This window comes from Lynx canadensis, chromosome A1 (genome assembly GCF_007474595.2).
Source record: "Lynx canadensis isolate LIC74 chromosome A1, mLynCan4.pri.v2, whole genome shotgun sequence".
Classification (NCBI taxonomy): domain Eukaryota; kingdom Metazoa; phylum Chordata; class Mammalia; order Carnivora; family Felidae; genus Lynx; species Lynx canadensis.
In genome coordinates, this window is record NC_044303.2 from 194,103,190 (window position 1) to 194,124,012 (window position 20,823).

Consider the following 20,823-nt stretch of genomic DNA (forward strand, 5'->3'; position numbering starts at 1 on the left):
CGTACATCATTTCTGTCTCCCTGTAACACTGCTAATCCCTCCTGCAGTGACCAATATGGTGCCTGGCCTTAAGAATCATCTACAGATTGATCAGTTCTGTTACGCCTTCTTGTCGCTGTTTCTTTTTTTAGTACAAGTTGTTTGGTGTGCTTAAGCCTCACATTTACTGAAAACGTACTACATGTCTGGTACCATTCTACTAGCTTTCTTGTTTTCAGTTTACTTAATCCTGTGAGATACATATCATTATTATCACCATTGCACCACAGATGTGAAAACCGAGGCTCAGAGAGATTTAGTCATTGGCCCAAGGTCATATAGCTAGCAAATGGCAGAGCTCTGAGCTCAGAGTTCTGAGACAGGCAGAGTCCTGTCACGAGCCTGGGTGCTTCTGCCAACCCCAGAGGGGACTCTCTATAATCAAAATTATATTTTTCTGGATTTGGGGAAGTAGGTTTGCCCCTTCCAGGCCTCAAGCTTCAGTAGGCTGTGGGCTGTCATGAAATATCCCTTCTGCAGGCAATCCTCCCAATGACTGCTGTTTGAGAAGGGAAATCCTCAAAATGAGGAGAATCGAGGGAAAATTGAAGAAAACAGAATGTTTCTGGGTCTCTTCTGCTAGCTCCTCCTCATTGAATAATGCCTGCCTAACACTGCCCAAAACACAGTCTCACAAGCCATTGTTCTACTCAAAAGTCTTGTAAGCCTTCCTACAGGAACCTCTTGCAAAACCTCCCTTTCACTCAGGGCAAAACTACCCTTCCTCAGTTTCCACACCTTGCACAATCCATTTATTTATTTATACCAATAATGACTAGGTTCTGAAGACCGTTTAGTATATAAGGGAAAGGCAGGAGAGTATAATACAACCACCACAGGTATCAGAAAAAAAGAGAAAGTTCCCATTTAAGGATTAGGGGATAGAGAAGCAGTGTTTGAGCAGCTGCAAAAGAGGGGAAGGATTCACATATGTAGATCTGGGAAAGGAGGTGCATTCCAGAAAAGAGGAACAGCATGAGGAGAGATGCAGAGAAGAAAAAGGCATAGGAAACATTTGGAAAATGTGACGTAAAATTCAAAATGAAAGTGGGAGCAGAACTAGAAGGGCCTGGAGGGGTGATGGTGATGATGGTGATGATGATGATGACAGTTAATATGTATGGAGGATTCTGAGCACTTGTATCCCAGGCACTGACAGGAACTTTCTAGTCACCCCATGCAATCCTCACAGCAACTTTAGGAGGGAGAGATTAGGTTCATCTTATGATAGAGATGAGGGAATGAAGGCATAGAAAATTTTATCCCCAACTCATTCTGAATTTTAACCCAAACTGAGGCGGAGAGAGCTTGTGCAAAGACAAACAGTGGGAGAGGAGAGGACACAGAATTTAGATTCAGGTTTGTCTGACTCTAGAGTCTGTGCTCCTAACACCTACACCATAAGTCATGAGCCATTCAATGGAGGCCCTTGGGCTTTGAGCCTGGACTCAGGAGCCATGGAAGCTTGGCAAGCTGTAGAGTGACATGGTGTGTTAAGAGAATTACTCTCTCAAAGGATGTGTTTCCACACTGTGAGTTGGAAATTAGCCATGAGCAATCAGTCCACAGAAATAAAGAATTTCTGGATCATTCCTCCCTTGCTTTTCAATGAGGCAGGGAGGCATCATTCTCCTTCCTCTGGCAATTTTCTCTCCAATCTCAACAGTCTCCCTCCCCTAACCCTTGGCTTACCCCGGTCGGCATCATAAATGTAGACGAATTTCTGCCACTTGTAATGGTCGATGATGCTGATAAGAGCATCCTGCAGCTCAGGGCGTAGCTGAAGGACAAACTGATTGGAGGTGTCAACGGGGAAGCTCGGTGTGATGAAGCAGACGTGGAGGGCCCCACAGAAGGAGGTCAGCATGTTGACAGTTCTCCGTTCATAAAACCCAAAGATGGCATAGACTCCTTTAGAGAACTGGGAACAGACTGGAGGAGGAGAAGAGAAGGATTAATAGAAGATGCTGCAAGGAAACTGGCAGATGGTTCCCGAACTAATCCATCCACTGGTTCATCCATCCCAACTCATCATCCTTCCATTCATCTATCATCTGGCCATCCACCCATCCAACCAATCTATCCATGCGTCCTTCCAACCTACCAGTCTGTCCAACTGCCTTCCCATGTTACATGTCTATGCATCCCACTCACCCAACCATCTGTTTAATCCACATGTCTATCAGTCTCATCCAATGTTTAGAAGGTCCCAATTCTATGCCAGACGTTGCCATGCTTATTAATGATAAATATACTAAACCATTTTCATATGTTCTCTCTTATGTTCTCTTCATATGTTCCCATTTTCATATGTCTCTTTATCTCTGCGATGATCTTCTTAATGTGGAAGAGGGATGACTGAATCATTTTTAAAAGGGAAAAACTAAGGCTCAGAAAGTTAGCCAACATGTCCAAGATGGCACATCTAGGCCATATCTGAGTTGGGTAGGTATCTTAACCCCCATCCAGTCATCTTTCTATGACACTGCCCATCATGTTAAGGCAAAGCATTAACAGTTGTTACAGAACCAAGGAGTTCTGCCAGCTTGCTGCAGATCCATGTTGAAGAAAACAAGTATTGATGTTCTCGGTTCACCCTTAGATTGCGGTATACATTTCTCTGCCAGTGTTCACTTTGTGTTTGTACATCCTGCTAGTTGACTTTTCAGACCCCCCCAGTGTATCAGACATAGTAACAGCTTAACTGTATGAACACCCCCATGGGAGCCATTTTGCAAGGACCCAGTCCTGGATTATGCTTTATTACACTGCTGGTTAGAAGATAAAGTTAAAAAACTAAAGTCATAGGGCCAAACCCCAGGTTGGTTAGCTACTAAACTCATTTTAATATGGGATACAGGATGAAGGTTTCATACTCTTCACCCCAGTTGGGTAGGTGACCAACCCTAAAGCTATCTCCCATGCCTGAAATTACCCTCCAAATATGGATGGTGAGGCAGATGAGTCATCCTCAATCACAGTAGTCGTATTTTAGGGTACCTTGCCATCCTTTCACGTATATTAGTCTATCTAGTTCTCATTATAACCCTGGGACTTTGGCATTATCAGTGCTTTTTTTTTTTTTTTAAGATGAAAAGCTGATGCTCTTAGATCTGTTGTTCTCTTTAACACATCGTCTGCTTCCATGACCCCGCAGTACCTTGTATGTGGGGTCTCAAATTATGCTGTATAAGCATCGCCCAAATGTGTTCCATAAAACCTTATTCAACAAAATGCTCCTTAAAAAAGAAAAGGCATCTTTGGTCAAATAAATTTGGGAAATGGTGCTCACCTTGTCTGCATTTTGGAGGTGCAAGTTGCACTCTAGTTACATAAAAGATTGTGAGGGATCCTGTTCAACTTTAACCCAGATCTTGTCAAGTCTGTATGTCCCCAGGATCCTTTGTTGGTGAATACTTTTAACATGTTATTGAAGATCCTCTGGTCTATGCTGCACTAAAGAATGCAACTCGCCACCGGTGCCCAGTTGCCTATTGTGAGTCTTAGTTCTGATTCAATCCCTGGAGCTAATGGGCTTGAAAGTTCATCTCTTAAAGATTGCAACTGAACTGTATGAGCCATGTGTCTGATCCCCACTGAAAACCAGAATACTGTCTCCAGGAAACCGGGCAGGAACACATTAACATCTGCTTGCATACCTGCAGTTACTGGGCACTCAGTACCTCTCAAGGTGCCCAGTCCCTGACTGATGACTCTTTGAGACCAGAGGCTCGTGGAATATCTTCTCTGAACCCATATTCCATGGCCCTCCCAGTATCTGAAGGGAGTTCTCATGGACTCTAGGCTTATGGCATTTGGTTTTCAGCAAATCCCTTCGCCCCTCCGAAGCAAGAGGTATCTTTTTAATTAACAAAACCCAAAACCAAATCAACACAAAACTAACAAAACACAATTTCCCTTCCTTGTGCAAAACCTCTCGTGAGTTTTGAGGTTTCCCATTGCACACAAGAAACATCTGACTGTAACTCAGAGCCTGAATAACTGGCCCCTCAGAACCTTCCTGCCTTATACCCCTCTCCCTGCTCCCTGCTCTAGCTGCACAGGCCTTGGTTCTATTCCTCGGGGCTCTGAGCTCACTCTGCCCTGGACTCAGCAGCAGCTGCTCCCTTCCTCTATCTGCAGGGCTCGGCCCTAGCTCTTTGCAAAGATCACTCCTTTTCTGCAGTTGCATTTCAGGTCAGATCTCGCACCCCAGAATGGGCCTTCCTTCATCATCTGTTCTCGGTAGTGACCCTAGCCTCCCCACACCTGCCTATAAGTCTCTGTCACATCACCCTGCCTTATTTCAATCTTTCTTATTATTTGAAATCATTGCCTTTTTCTTTGCTTGTTTATAGTTGTGGCTGCTTGGGTCAATGTTAATCCCTGAAAACGGGGGTCTCACTTGTGCCCCAGAGCCAGCAGAGTGCCTGGGACAGGGAAGGGCTTAATAAGTATTTGTTGAATGGAGGAAAGAATGAATGAATGACGGATGCTTGACAAGAGGGTCCACAGGACAGGGTATGAAGGGGAGCTGGGCCCGAACAGAGATGACTGTTGGCTCACTCTGGACCCTCCTGCCCCTGTAAAGTAGTTGTTTATTCTTTCCCACTCATACGATTTTCTCTTCCACCCTAATGAGGACAATCTATCTGTTCCCAGCAGACAATAGGTACTGTCTTTAAATATCTATTGTAATTGCCAGAATCAAGATTTCCATAAATATGGATTTCCCCACCAGGAAGCGTACATTGTGTATTATTCTCCCTATGTTAAATATAGATTTGTCAAAAAGCACAATCCATCTTACTGAGTGAAATGGATAGAGGGAGCACATAAACCCGTTAGCATATTATAATATGCTCTGTATGGTATTTTTAGGATTTCTTCTCCCCCTGCTGCAATGAAATATTATCCTGTGGGATATAAATCTTATGTTCCAGATCTATTCCCTCGCGTCATCCACTTGGATTCACACCTTTAGTTGGGCCTCTGGGGCCCTCGTGGCTGGTGTTTCTTGCTAGAATTTAGAAGCAAAGGAGGAAATGGAGGTGCAAGAAATAGGAGTAGGAGCACACGATCAGATCCTTAGTTACACAAGAGGCTGGGAGTTTTCCCCCTCAAATTAATCTCCCGATTTTCCTTTTTCAAATTTATCTTCTCTTAAACTGAGTGCTTTATCCTCTAAGGCTAAGAGGGTACACTTACCCACTGCTCCCTAAAACAGCTTGGCTTGGAGGTAGCCTGGCCTGGATTTACCTGACTGGACCTGGGCCTCAAAGCTGCTCGGCACCTGAACTTCAAGCTAGCTTCTTATCTTAGCCAAGCAGGAACAGCCACACACACAGAGAGAGAGAGACAGACAGAGAGAGACAGAGACAGAGACAGAGAGAGAGACAGAGAGAAAGATATAGAGACAGAGACAGAGAGTCAGAGACAGGCAGGGAGATGGAAAGAGAGAGAAAGACAGAGAGAGAGAGAAAGAGAGTGAAAGACAAAGATAGAGACAGAGAGAGAGAGAGACAGAGAGACAGATGAAAGAGAGAGACAGAGAGAAAGAGATAGAGACAGCAAGTCAGAGACAGGCAGGGAGATGGAAAGAGAGAGAGAGAGAGAGAGATAGAAAGAGAGAGAGAGAGACAGAGAGGCACTCTGTAGGCCCAAGGCCTACAACAATGCAGTCAATGGCTAAATACTGTGAAATATAATTGGTAGTTGTAGGGCATTTCTTTGAATCTGTCATAGTAAATACTCAATCAGAAGAGAAAAAGTAGTCTTACAAGAAAAGTAGTAAACTAGATGCCAGAAGACCTGGAGGAGCCTCTTTTTGGTTTTATCATAACACATTACTCTTGTGACCTTGAGTAAATCCCACGTTTTCCCTGGGTTTCAGTTTTCCCATCTGTAAAATGATGGTTTGAACTCTGTCATATGTAACATCCCTTCAGGCTCCAATATCCTAGATGCTAGTCTAATTCGTTCAAATATGTTTACTGATTGACAAGACTTGAGCTATTTGCTGGCCAAACTTTTAGCAACCTCCAGTGTACTTTTCCAACCTCCAGAAGCAGTTAAAGGCTCTCAGTTCTTGGATTTGATTGCAACAAACCCCTAGCACTAAATCTAGATGCATCCAGAGTCTTGAGTTCTATGCAGGATGCCATTTTAACCCGCTGTATGGGGGATAATCAGAAAGGGGGCTGGAGGTGGAGACGGTAAGTCAGGCACCACAGGCAGGAGGAAGAGATGGGAACATTCTGAAGCGGCATCAGAACTCCGCTGGTGTTGAATCAGAGCAGGCTGGACTCTGTGTGGAACCATCCACTCAAGACAGCAGTGGCGTGTAAAATGCCTGTGGTAGCAGTAATTAGGAGCCAGCACTTGAGCACCTACAAGGACATTCCCTTCCACTGGCTCCCTTCAGCCTATGAGGTAGGTTACAATTGGTAAAGTGAGGTCCAGGACTGGTGCAAGGCACGGCTGTGATCTCAACTCCACCAGTGGGGGCGTAGAGCTTGAGTTCTTTACCTCTGTGATATGCCTCCCTCTGTCCCCAGAAATTTGGGTAAAAAACAGTCTTGGTACCTGAGTCACCTTCAGTGTCTAGAAAATCCTCATTTAATGCTGCCTTTCTCTGATACCGCCTAAAGGTGCATTACTGCATTCAGGTCCATTGATATTAAAATAACACAAAAAATAACTGGGTGGTGTGTTTCATGGCAAAGCGTATATACACATATCTGTCCTTCTTCTGGCCGGCCCATCAGTCCATTCGCTTACCCATCTACCCCTCGACATCTAACGCCCACCACTCATTGGGTACTGGAGGTGAAGTGGCACGCGAAGTAAGGACTGTCATCTGGGCAGCGGGACAGCCTGACAGCAAAGTAGGTGGATGGCTTCAGTATAAGTGCTGTGGCAGGGGTGATTTCGGGGTTCAGGAAGGGACGCCTGACTCCAGCCTTTGGGGACCACAAAGAAGGCTTCCAGGAGGACGGGACAGCGTTGACACTGACAGATAAGTGGGAATCAGCCCAGAGAGGGACTAGGGTGCAGCCTCACGCATATGAATTCTATCTGGGGATGAAAGGTGCAGCACCAGGAATATAGTCAATGGTATTGTAGCAGCGTTGGGTGGTGACAGATGGTAGCTAAACTTGCAGTGAGCACAGCATAACGTATAGAGAAGTTGAATCGCTGTGTTGCACACCTAAAAATAATATAACACTGTCACCTTTTTTCAAATTAAGGAAAGAATATATACATTTTAAAAATATTTCAGGTAGAAGAAGCAGCAACAGCAAAGACCCAGCAAAGAGAGAAGACACAGAGCGTTCAGGGAACGCGGCCAGGGTGTCAGGTTCCGCGGTCCCTGCCTCCAAGAGATTCAGCAGCAGAATGTGTGCGACAATCAGAGCGAGTAAAAAACGAGGCCAGGAATTCCCTCCTGGGGAGGTGGGAGGGCAGGACTGGCAAGGGCAGGAAAGCCCACGCACAGCTCAGGCTGTCCAAATCCATCCTTGGTTCACTCAAACCTCTGATCATCATTCCTGGTTAAGGCACCATCCACTTAGTATCAATAAATCCCCCAGCCCTGGGCATTGCCCTGACAGCTCTCTCCCAGGGAGGGAACTCCTGTATCAGCAACTCCTTTTTATTGTCACTTCATTTAAGGCTTCTCACACCGGCATATCTCCTTGGCTCCTGGCTTCAGTCCCTGGAAATGTGGCAGCCTCATTGTAAATAGTGGATAATGAGGTGACAGGACAATTTCATTTTGGGGGAGGGAGACAGAAAGTAGATGCGGGGGTTGGGTGGGGGACCTTTAGATATTCATCCTCCTCCTTGAATATTTCTATCCTCATTGGTAGGAATGGCATTCCTGATCTGACTCTAACCTTGTGATGTCAAAAGTGTTTTATTTCCGTCACTCAGAGGGCAGTAAGAATGCACTCCATCCCCTTATACAGTCTTGCATCCAAGATCTAATACTGACAGGCAACAAATTACCATAATTGATATAAATTGTCCCCATCCCTCTATACAACATCACAGTTATTAGAGATTCTGAGACATGTCCAGGGCTTCCCTCTTACTTACTAGATAAAACCTTATCATCCACTTGCTAAATTCAACAAATATTTATTGAGCACCAGAAACTAATATTCCCAGAAAATTGGGATACCATGTTGATACAAGACAGACATATTTTCTGCTTTCATAGAGCTTACAGAGGGGTTAGCAAAGTTTTTACATTAAGGGAAAGAAAGGATATTTTCAAAGAGTAAAAAGGGGCTCAAGCATAGAATAAAGGTTCATAACTGCTATTACGGCCAGTGTTTACTGAGCATTTACTACTGGCCAGGCATTGTACTAAGCACTTTGTGTCGATATCCAGGTAGAGGCACCAGTTTATCCAAGGGCAACAAGGTGAAAGAGAGGAGGAGACCTGAGAGAATCCCCAGGAAATCCAGTATGATTGGGGTAGGGATGTGGTACAGAGGTGGAGGAGGGTAGGGACCACATTGCCAAGGGCCTTTCCAGGACTGGAGAAGTTAAGTCTCTGTGTCACGTGTCAATGTTGCATTTTACTTTGGCTTTGGATTCATCTCAGATTCACAGGGACCTCTCTTCGTGCTGGCCCTGGAGCCCAGTTGGGACATGGCAACAAAAGGAGATGCAGAAGAGGGTCATCCTCCCCTGCTCAGATTTGTATATTTATTAGGAAACCTGAGTATTAATTACCAGGCACTGAAAGCCAATGATGTGTCACTGTATATGAGGGTGAGAATTAGGTAAATACTGGGCCCCCTGGTTCTGGAATTAGACCCATTTTGTGGCTGACACATGAAACCAGGAGCAGGGGACAGGACAAACAGACTGACTCTTCAGGTGTCCAATATGGTTGTGGAAAAGTAAATGCAAAGAAGCAAATCTGGGACCATGAACAGGCCCCTTCCCCAAAGAGTGGAGTTCACACTAAATTGGTGTTTCTCAAACTTTTTAAATTTAATTTTGGTAGAAGGCCTCTAATAAAACTTTAATACTCATTGGAGGTGTGTACTTCTACAGATGTGACTATTCTCTTCTTTCTCTCCGTCTTTCTTGTATCTCTCTACCATCCACCCATCCAGTAAATGTTTATTGAACATGTAGTAGATGTTAGGCAGCAAGATGGGGCCAGGGATACAACACTGGATAAGAAGATAATACCCTGCTATCATGAAGCTTAGGTTCTAGAGAGCGGGGAGAAATGATATACAGTCAACAAGATTACTTTGGATACAATAAGTGTTATGAAGAAAATGAAATGGGATGTGAGAGCCTCTGGCAGGGCAACTTTAGAGAAGATGGTCAAGGAGACCCTCTCTGTGGCACACACACTGGAGCTGAGGGATGAACCATAAGAAGGAGACTTCCAGGCAAAGGGCAAGGGAAATGGTTTTGGGCAGAAGGAACAGAAAGTACAAAGGCTCTTAAAAGGCTCAGGAAAAGATGGGTGAGCTTGCGAAACAGAAAAGTGGCCAGTGTGGATGCAGTATGGGAGAAAGGAGGGAAGCAGTAGAGATGAGCATAGAGAAAAAACATCCTACAGCTTTGAGTAAACTTGACACTTCCCAACGATTATGGTACCTCATGTGTGATCTGGGTGCCTCTGGAGCTCCAGAACATCACCTTGGTCTGAGAAGTCAGTTCTAGCTGATCTTACCAGACATTTCAGTTCTAGCATCTCAAAGCTCAGGTCAGTGAAGGAGAGACACTGTGGAGGGTAAGGTGGTTCTGACTCTGTGGAACATGGGAAGGGCAACATCTTCTGACTTCGGTGTGATGGGACCTCAAACATGGACAATCAGTGAGTTCATTGGGCTCTAGTTGTAGATGCTGCTGTTCCTCAGATGTTTCTAGGCTTGCTTTAGGTTCTGGGACATTTGTTCATGTTCTTGCTCCAGCCTGAAAAGCCCTCCTGCCTCCTGCCTTTTTCCTCTCCAAATATTTTCCCTTCTTTAAAGGTTTAGCTCAAATGCCACCTCCTCCATGAAGTTCCTATCCCTCCCCATTCCTAACTATAGTCTAAAAGTCTCATTCTTTTAAATGTCCATAGAAACATTTGTGCCTCTTATCATTTTTTATCTATCACCCATGCTTCATTAGTTTAAGTTCTTTGATTCTAAGAAAAAAAAATCAAGACAGACTAATGTAATACAAAAAGAAGTTTACTGTAAGGATATGATGGGCCCACAGCTAAGAAAAAATACAAACCTGGGCATTAGAGAAGTTAGACACTATAGAAGTTTGGGAATTTGGGTTCTCATGGACAGTCTCTTCAGTTTTCACTATTGCTCTAGCCACTTGTGATAACTGATCCATTCAGTTCAAGCCTGGTCTTGCTCAGGGCCTGGATTATCCTTTGGTCAAGGGAAGGCAGAACAACTAACTATCTTACTAAGATGGCAGCCAAAAGGAAATGAAGGTGCTGTGAACAGAGAGGAAGCGGATGGTGGGCACATCAAACCAACAGATGTCTATTAACTTTCTCTTTGCCAGTATTTTATAAGTCAAAGTCCACGACCACATTAAGAGCTCCATAAATGTCACATACATCTAAATACCAAGGTTAAGCAAGGAGCTGAATGAAATTTAGTCATTGTTACCTGTCTCCTCTGGGTTAGATACTGTGGAATAGAGTGGCAAATAAGACAGATGATATCTCTGCCCTCACAAAGCTTATATTATTCTTTATAATCCCAAGACGGTATCACACAATGACTACACAGTATTTTTGCTGTATAAGTAAATGAAAGAATGAGTCAATGTGAATCATTTACCTATATTAATCAATTGATACTATTCTTGACAGTTGTCATCTTGCATCCAAGTCTTTACTTGCATTGGTTTGCGCTCATTATTTTTCTTTTATATTACCAACTGACTTTGTATCTTTTCACTCACAATGGAGGTGTAAGTTCTCTTGAAGCTGGAGGCCCTCCAGCTTCATCATTTTGATTGATATATACAATAAGCAGTGCCCTCCACAGAGTTGAGTAGGGAATAAACATAAATGCTTGGTGATGTGACTTGTCTCACAGTCCTCTAAATTAGGTTGACCATCTAGCAACCATGAGCTTGTAGGATACACAACACCCCGCTCCGCTGCCACACTTCAGCCCACTGAACTCCATCACTCCCTGTTACCTTAAGCCAAAAGAGAATAGGAGCTGTACTCTTAGGCTGGCATCCAGAACCAAGCTTACCTTAATGCATTCCACCCACAACATGCAGTCTCCTTAGCCAGTGCTCCCTAGACAAGAAGGTTTACAACCCATTACATAACTCAACCCTTAGGACATCAAACTGATTAAAAATAAGGGCAATTTCATCCTGCAAAGCAAACTACTTAGCATTACTATGTACCCAGGTAGTATTATGGGAAAAGGATCTTTCAGAGTATTTCCTATAATGGCATATGTGTTTGTGTGTTTGCGTGTGCGTGCGTGTTTATGTGTGTGTGTATGTGTGTGTGTTCTCTTCCCTGACCCATCACTTGGTCCAAGAACAATCACAGGATCATAGATTATTAGTGCTAAATAGGTAACTGGTCCTGAGGGCCTTTTGGCCTTAGAGAAAAGCCTCCCAATAGATAGCTCTGTGACGAACTCCAGTTTAGAGTCTTTTTAATTTGCATGTACTTAGACTATGCAAAACCTGGTATCAAGGGCATCACTACTCACAAGGTAGACCCTCTAACCTCACATAATGTCAGCATACCGGAACTTCCCACTACCTGTTTATCCTGGATGGCTGGCACTACTTGGGAAAACGCTGTTCTTCTTCTGAGTATTAGAGTTGAGTATTTGCTACCTCTACTGAATGTTTAGTTTGTGCCCAATTCTGTTCTAAGCACTTCACCTGCATTTTATCATTCGCTCCTCACAGTAATTTTTTTTCCCTATTTCATGCATGAGGAGGTTGAAGTTCAGGAGATTAATTAATCTTCCACACATCATGCATGTGGTGACAGAGCTGGGATATGAATCCAGGTCTGTTCCACTCCATGGCCTGTGCCTTGAGCTATGTTATTCTGTCCCTTGAAATTCTGGTACCACAAACCAGAGCTTCCATTCCCTGGGTAATACTACCGGCCGATACCGAGCACTTGCTGTATATGCCAGGTCTTATGCTAAGTGCTTTATATGAATTACTCATTTACTACTAATCTGGTAGTATGGAGTCGGGATATGGTTATCCTCCCATTTTATGGAGAGGAGAATGAGGCTAAGCAACTTGTCCAAGGTCAAAGTAAGTAGAAGATTCAGAATCCAAACACGGGTATTCCAATTTCAGGGTCATTGCTCTGGCCCTCTCTGCCAGGTATCAGCAACCTTTTTCTGCAAAGAGCCGAAGAGTAGATATCTCAGGCTTTGTGGGCTATGCGGTCTCTGCTGCAACTAGTCCATGCTAGAAGCAGCCAAAGACAAAAGGTAAATAGGTGAGTGTGGGATTTTATTACACTATGAAACCTTATTTCTAAATACAGGCAATGGGCTAGATTGGGCCTGTGGGTTGTAGTCCTACTCTATGTAGGAGTGCCAGCTCCTACTCTGCTGTTCTGCTACTGGATAGCTCATAGGACGGGACGCTGGCAAAATCTGGGGAGAGATGATAATAACTCACAGTGTATTGTATGACTCTTAAATCTCTCACATCCATTTTCTCTTGTGAATACCCAGTAAGGTAAGGAGGGCAGGAATGATGACCCTTGAGCCCATGTACGAACAAGGAGCCAAGGATCATGCAGCTGAGGAATGACAGAAACAGGTGACAGCCCACCTTTCTTTTTCACCTCTTGTGGCTCTTCTGTGGTGACTGTGGTTAGTCACACTGTCGGGAGGGCAGGCAAAAGGAACCCTGAGAGGGTCGAAGTCAACTGATGATGTCCCCATTTGACTGAAGGCCAGTGTTTGCTGACTTCCGTGCAAGAGCCAGTGGGGCCTCCCAGCACACAGACAGGCTCCAACTGAAGTGTCAACACACAGACAGCAATATGGCAAGTAGAGCTCTAGGCTTCCTCTCCTATGCACTGGCCAGCTTTGGGCTAGAGAAGGCTGAAACGCTGCCTTACAGCCACAGACTACACTGAGGTGGGGAGACCCCAACCCTGAGAGGGCAGGCACTTTGAGAGGTTTATTTTCAAAAGTGGGTGTGTACCAGAGGGCTCACGACATTGTGTCTGGACCCTGCAAGGCCAAGGCTCGGCTGCATGTGGGAGCTGAGTCAGGATTGCTGGGTGAGGGGCTGCGGTGAGGGCTCTGTTTGGACAAGGTTAGGATTGCATTCGAAGATAAGGTCAAGCCGGGCTTATTCTTGGGTTGGGTTCCAGGGCTAAGGAGAAGGTTGCAGTCCAGGGCTGGGGAGAGAGTGCCTCATCTGTGGCTAGGAGGTGGGGTTCACTGAAGAGTCCAGGTAGGAACTATATGCGCTTAGCTCTGCCTCTGGGCAGCCTCTGGGAACTAGCACGCTAAACAGCCAGAGCAGATTGAATAAAAGCAAGGATCCTGACAAAAGGGAACGGGTTGTGGGAGAGATTAACATCATAGCTTCCTCTGCCTTTGGCCCACTCATCACTCCATACCTCCTCTCCCCCCATCATATGCAACTTCTGCTGGTTTATGAATGAACCATGACTGCAAGGCAGACCAGATAAATCATTTATGAGGTGAAGCCAGACTCTCCCTTTGGCTATCTTGATTCTGTGTCCTAGGTGAGGAGTAGAAAAAAAGTATTTTGCTTCTTATTTGCTATTCTTTTCCTATGAAAATCATGCATATAAATGGGTTTATTTAAGCCAAGCGGCAAGCCTACAGTGCAGCACACACCCATGAACCTGACTGGCACCCATCAATCAAGGCAAGGTTTCACCAGAATCTGCAGATGACAGCCCAAGGGTGCCCTAAAATCAGTGAAATTCATTTTCCAGCAAGGGTGTATCCACTGAGAAGGCAAATGGACAAGAATGAAGGATACAATGAGGCTACAGAAGACAAGCGGTTCCAGATCTCAAAACGATATGACAGCACCAGAAACCAACTTCCACCTTGTCTGATGTCTGACTTTACTCCTGACCTCTGCCCTTGGCTGATTTCTTGAGCTGAACACTAAGAAACTGGAGAGTTGGATAGAGAAAAGCTAAATCTTTCTTCCTTTGCTTCTGTTCTTCTAATGCATGGTCTCAACAAAGCGTACTGAGACCTCATTTAAAACAAATGCTCAACCAATAATAGAATGTTGCTATGAACATGAACTTGCCTTTCCTTTCCAACAGGGATGTGAAAAACCATCAAGAGTCTACCCAAGAGGGCACTTGAAATTTCAGGCTGCGAGCTCGGTCCCCTGTTATCTATCCTGCCTCTGCTCCCAGGCCGTGCTCCTCCTGCCTCAGTTTCACACTGGTCTTTCTGTTACTTTTCAAGACAGTCCAAACTTTCCTGCCTTGGGGCTTTTGCACATGCTGTTCTCCCGTGGGAAGCTCTTCCACCCTCTTTAAATGCCTGGCTCCTCACTCCTCAGGCCTCTGCTTTCGTGTTCTCTCTTCAGAGAGTCCTTCTCCAAAGGATACAGCCTGCTTTTTTGTTCTCTACTGCAGTGCCTTATTTCCATCACAGCTTATCTCTGTCTTTAATTATTCTGTTTAAGTTTTTATTTGTGTCATTTCATTTCCCCCAATAGGGCAGGGATTATGACTATTTTATCTACCACTACAGTCCTAGCATCTACACAGTGCCTGGCACATGGAAGGCATGGAAACATGTTTGATGAATGGAATGAATGAATGAATGAATGATTGGTTGAACAAGCTGCTGGTTCTCTATATGACCTTAGGCAAATTATTTCCCCTCTTTGGAGTTCATTTCCTCGTTTGTAAGGAAGTGAGATTCAATTAGCTCTAACAATCTTCCACCTCTGCAAGTACAAAGTTTCTTACTTATTTTCCAGGTGGGAGAGGTGGGGCACGAAAGCATGCTGTCCAGCCTAGGGACTGGAACTCAGGTCTCCTAGACAATTTCCACCAACTGAGACTCTTTAACAAAAGCCCAGCTGCTTCTCTGCAGAGACACTCACCCCCCACTCCAGATATTTAGTTCCCTTTGTACCAAAATTTGAATCACTTTGTAAGGTTTCTCAAAACACAGGATGAAACAGCTGCTGCCAAAAAACAGTACAGGCTGCTTGAATTCTGGAAGAAATGCTGAGAATAAAAGCATTTCTGTTTCTCACTATCCTGGGGTGTTCTCTTTGTCTGTCCCCACTAAAATGAAGAGCTCTAGGAGGTGGTGTGGGGGGGAAAGGCTGAGATTCAAGCTAATCCTTGGGAAAACAGTAAGCAAGGAAGGAAAGAGGAGAAGGCATGGGTACACATATGTGGAACCAGTGTGAGCAGCTGAGGAAAGCATGACTATGAAGCTAACAGACTAGCTTTCCTGCTTTGGCCTTACACACCTGCACAACTCCACGGGGGAGAGCCTCATTGGCCCTGATTCAGTCCCCTGCCTCATTTCCTAATAGTCCACTGAGCACTGGAGACCCAAACACACTGTGGAACGCAGCAAACCATTTCTTTCCAGGTCTCCTCCTCCCACATTCCTCAGACATGCCCCTCCACACCTGGAAAACTTGTATACATCCTTCAAGACCCCACTGAGATGTTGACTCCAGTGGGCAGCCTTCTAGCCATTCCAGAAAAAAAAAATTACTTTCTGCTCTGAGTTTTTAATGCACTTTCTTAGTACTTATATTGATAGTCTGTAATTTAACATTTTCATGTCTGTCTTCTTCACAAGACTGTGAGCTTATTTATGGCAGGGTTGAGCTTATTTAAGGGCTGGGTCGACTTTGTTTTGCAAAGACCAGCCCAGCCCTGGTCTTGTTACAGTAGATGCTCTGTAACTGTTGGTTTGCTCACCTGTGAAATGAGGGCAATGAAACCTGCCTTACCTTCTGTGAAAGTTCTAAATTCACTATGAATTGTACTATACAGGTAAGCCATCATTTTATCCTAATTACACAACCAGAAAAGAAGTAGACTGGACAGGATATTATTATTCCCTTTAGTCAAATGAATTTCCAAGGGTTTGGAGGTTTGCTCTGAGTAGCACAGCCAGTAAATATCAAACTAGAAAAAGAAAACCACGTTGCTTGAATTGCGGTAGGACTTTATTTTTTATTTTTATTATTTTTATTTTTTACCTCATCAGCTCACAAATGTCTCTCAAAAGTTAGCTGTGAGTTTGGTCACACTGATTGGCTGACTAAAGAAAACATGATGTAAGTCCTTCCAGAGATATCCCAAGTGAATATCTCCCACTTTCTGTCCCTGCTACCACCTTGGCAAACGCCTCTGTCACTGTTCATCATGCCTACTTATTACACTTTATCACTTCCTTCATCACTTTTCTTTATCCTTGCCTCCACCTTGCCCACTTCTTTTTCCCCACCCTCATCCATTCCTCACAAAGCAGCTAGAATGTTCTTTTGAAAATGGAAATCAGATCTTATCCTAACACCATGGCTCTGAGCCCTTCTGAGGTTTCTCATCATGCTTTGAATAAAGTCTGAACTCCTTTGCATGACCTGTAAGGGTCTGTTGTTGTAGGGGTCCTGCTGACCTAAACAGCTTCTTTGCTCGTATCCCTGTCCCTCCTCGACTGCTTCAGCTCCTAGGACACAGCAAGGCCTCCATCATGCTGCACGCACTAGCTAGGACTTTCTCTCCCATGCCCACTCAGCCAGTCTTTCAGGGACGGCCCTAAGTAGGTTACCCACTGTTCTCTGTCACAGCATTTGATTTGTCTCCTTCACAGCACTTTACTCAAGTTGTAATTACGGTAGAAGCCCTTTTATCTGATGCAATGGGGGCTGAAATTAGATTATTTGTGAAAGATGATCAAAAAGGAGAATCACAAAAAATGATTCATAGCAGGTATTTTCTTTTAGCTTAAAACGGCTAAGTGCCCATGCATTTATCAATCTTTTGATACAGTGGGAACTTGAAGACATTTATGAAATAAATGTAAGTGCAGAATTTGTTTTTCCCCCAACTTTTCTAGTTGTCTCGCCTACACCTAACATGACAATGTTTTTAGTGATTCATCTTTGAGACTTTCAAAGGTATTTAACTTAGTTTCCAAAGAAATAAAACAACTTTGTCTTGCACTCGTATTTCACCAGTTTACATACTTTTCAGTTACAATGCCCCAATATAATAAAAACACAGAAGTATAACTAGGCTTGGAAACAACAGAAATGATTCCTAGCATATTTCCAACAAAGCTGACATGGACAGAACTAGATGGGCTGATCGGAGATGAGGCTATGGGCCAGAAGCTTCCAGGAGTGTCAGCACAGTTGTTTACTGAGAAAATGGGGCATGCAGGTCAAGCCAAAGAGATGGTTATGAGAGATTTCACTGCATCTAATTGATGGTTGGCTTGTTAATGATCTGTTCCTCTTAATTTAAGGCTGTACGTTTTGAGGGCAGGACCTCTTTCTCCTTTTCTCAGCCCGCTGACCCACTGCATAGCATTGAGAAGTATAACGAGTGCCAAGTAAATGAATTGCTAAGTGAATGTGATGTGCTTTGAACTGCTGAGGTTCAGAGCTAACGGCTAAGAAAGAATTCTTGAGACATCTTTGGTACAAGAAGGTGTCTTATTAAAGCATGGGGACATGACCTGTGGGCAGAAAGAGCTGCACTGGGATTGTGATGGGTGACTGATTATAAACCTTCAGGTTGGGAGGGGGTTAGGGATAGCATTAAGTCTCTAAGATATTTTGGAAACAAGGTTTCCAGGACCTTGTAGGGCTAGCTGCTGTTAGGAAAAGGTTATTTATTACTACTTAATAAACATTCAGCCTTCAGATGTATATCAGGGGTCATAAGCTTGGAAAACGATTGCCAACATATATCTTGGGTCAGCAGGGATTGAGATGAAGGAAGTTTTCAAAATGAACAACTCAGGAAACTACAGATGCTGGCAAGGATGTGGAGAGATGGGAACTCTCTTGCACTGCTGGTGGGAATGCAAACTGGTGCAGCTGCTCTGGAAAACAGTATGGAGGTTCCTCAAAAAATTAAAAATAAACTACCCTATGACCCAGCAATAGCACTACTAGGGATACAGGAGTGCTGATGCATAGGGGCACAGGTACCCCAATGTTTAAAGCAGTGCTTTCAACAATAGCCAAATTATAGAAGGGATTTTGATATGTTCAAGTAGACATATAGGATCCTGGGGGTTTGGGATAAAATTGCCTTTTGCCCTTAGCAAAGTGTCATCATCAAGGCAGCTGAGTTCCAAGAAGAATGTCACTCTGCCTGTTTCAAGAACTTGTCAATGGGCTGTAGACAGTAAGGAAATTTAAATTTTCATTTGCCTTTGTTCCCCACATAAAATGGACTATCCCTCCCTCAAGTGAGGACTTTGGTTTCCTCAGCTGTAAGAGGATAGGCATGAGTTATACAAGCATGATCCAAACAGATCCAAATTCTGCTCCCACTAATCACATTACCAATAACCATTTCTATATTTCAAATTCTGGTTTCCTCCATACATTCTACATATACCTTAGAGCATTACATTACCGACCTCCCTCACACCCACACAGGCCATACAACCACCACCACTGCCACACTACCACCTGCCCTCCCAGCTGGGGCCATCTGTTGCTTTAGCATGACCCCCTTCCCCAGTGCCTCCTCTGAGACAGGTAAGCAGGTGGCAAGGCCAGTTATGGGCCGTGGTGCTAGGTCCATGGAACCCCTGCTGGGTTTGTGTCTTTGGGATGTTATGACACCTAAAGCTGCCTTGAGTATGAGTACAAAGGGCCTCCTTTTTGTAGATCTGAGGTGGGAAGCTTGGATCTGCCTTATTTGAGACATTGGGAAAAATCCGCCCCTGCCATCCATACTGCCTTGGGTTGGTCTTTTCTGGTCCCCACAGTGCTGAGATCCAGAGAGCTGAGATCAGGTGAGCACCTTGAGGGAAGAAGTTTCCATGGGTCTTCCAGCTACATATTTCCCTCTTATATCTAAAGAAAGAGAGGGGCTGTTTAGGGTTTGGGGATTCTGGTTACTAGCATAATAATAGTGGCAACAAATGGTGATGATGATGATGGTGATGATGATGATGGTGATGATGATGATAGTTTCTAATATTACTGATAGCAGCTTGCATATATTGGGCCCTGTGAAGCTAGCAAATAGAAAACATTTTACATTCATTAACTCTTTTAATCTCTGTAGCAACCCTAGAGGGTAAATGCTATTATTATTATTTTTTTTTTTTTTAAGAAGGACTGAGGGAGGTGGGCATCGTAGAGCCAATAATGGCAGAGCTAGAATTCAACTCTAATGTATGTCTGATTCCACAAAGTGAGTTCTTACTATTATGCTAAATAACCTTTTCACATATCTAACACCATGACATTCGCTGAGTGATTCATTTGCTGATTCAACATATCATATGTGATCCATTTTGGGGAATGTAAGAAGAAGGCACGTAGGAAATGTCTGTGATGAGTGACATTGTAGAGAACTGATAAAAACGAGGAGACTCTAAGAGCTTCCTTTTCCTGCTCTCCTGAGACCAAGGATGTAAACACTTTTAATCTCATATAGCAGCTCTGGCTATTTGGTGCTGGTGATTAGGTTGAGGGGGATTCTGAAGCCGTATCTGGGCTCCAGGGGATGCAGTGCTAGGACATGGGGGCGCTGTCTGCCCTGTTCTCCCTCTGGAGAATGAGCTGCCCTTTCCTCTGAATGTATAGAACATGCTATACGTCGACTGCAGAACTTACTTCATTTTCTCTTGTACAAGACTTTACTAGTGGTTCATGAGTCCGTCTCCTCATCACATTAAAATGTCCAATTTAAAAGCAGGGGCCTCAGTTCTTATTTTCCCCGTAATGTATCACATATGAGGCCGGGCTGTCATATCCTAGCATGGTATCCCATGCAGCCCAGATGCGGCTTCAGCATCCTCCTCAAACTAGTCACCAGCACCAAACAGTCCGAGCTGTTATGTGAGATTAAAAGTATTTACATCCTCAGTGTCAGGACAGCAGGAGAAGGAAGGCCTTACTTAGAGTCTCCTCATTTTTATCAACTCTACAGCATTGGTCATCACAGACATTTCCTACCTGCCTCCTCATTTTAAAAATGCTGAGGCAGTTTAAAGTGTTTTCTATCTTCTCACTTCACTGGCTGTCAGCTGGGGTCCAAGAGGTGAAGGCCCCAAGTCAGTATATCATGCTGTAATGGGCATCCTGAGAAAGCCCTGTGGGAGCATGGACCTCTAGGAGGGCTGCTGCTTCGAGCTTTACCCAAAGCCAGGAGGGAAGTGGAGGGAGGAAAAGGGAGGGAAGGAAACACATCTTTGCCCTCTTCAGGGCCTAAGTCTGCAGAGCAAAGGCACAAAGGTCATGGAAAGCCATCCAGGGTACATTGGCCTGTCTTTGGCCCCCAGCTTGGGGTCTAGTGCACCGGCCTACCCTTCCTGTCTCTGTGTGGAAACTTGCCCAGCCTCGTCCTATCTCTGGGCCTTGAGGTTCTTCTTGGTAAAACCTAAGATTTGGTGGCAGTTCCCTACAATTCCAATATTCTGTGATGATTCCCAGCCACAAAGTAATGAATGGGAGACAGAGCAAATCTGGGCAGTTGACGAGGCAAGGACTCTGCTCAAGAAGCTGACCATGGTCATGAACTTGTGCATTTGCTCCTAGATAGGAAAG

General features: G+C 44.4%; 1 protein-coding gene across 2 annotated transcripts in view; it reads right to left on the minus strand.

Moving 5' to 3' along the window:
* GRIA1 (glutamate ionotropic receptor AMPA type subunit 1) overlaps positions 1 to 20,823 on the minus strand; it is a 306,995-nt gene that overhangs the window by 145,391 nt on the left and 140,781 nt on the right. For both annotated transcript variants that reach the window (XM_030328848.1, XM_030328844.1), the window contains exon 3: positions 1,732 to 1,971. In XM_030328848.1, the coding sequence (XP_030184708.1) occupies positions 1,732 to 1,971 (240 nt within the window). The remainder of the gene's footprint in view (positions 1 to 1,731; positions 1,972 to 20,823) is intronic.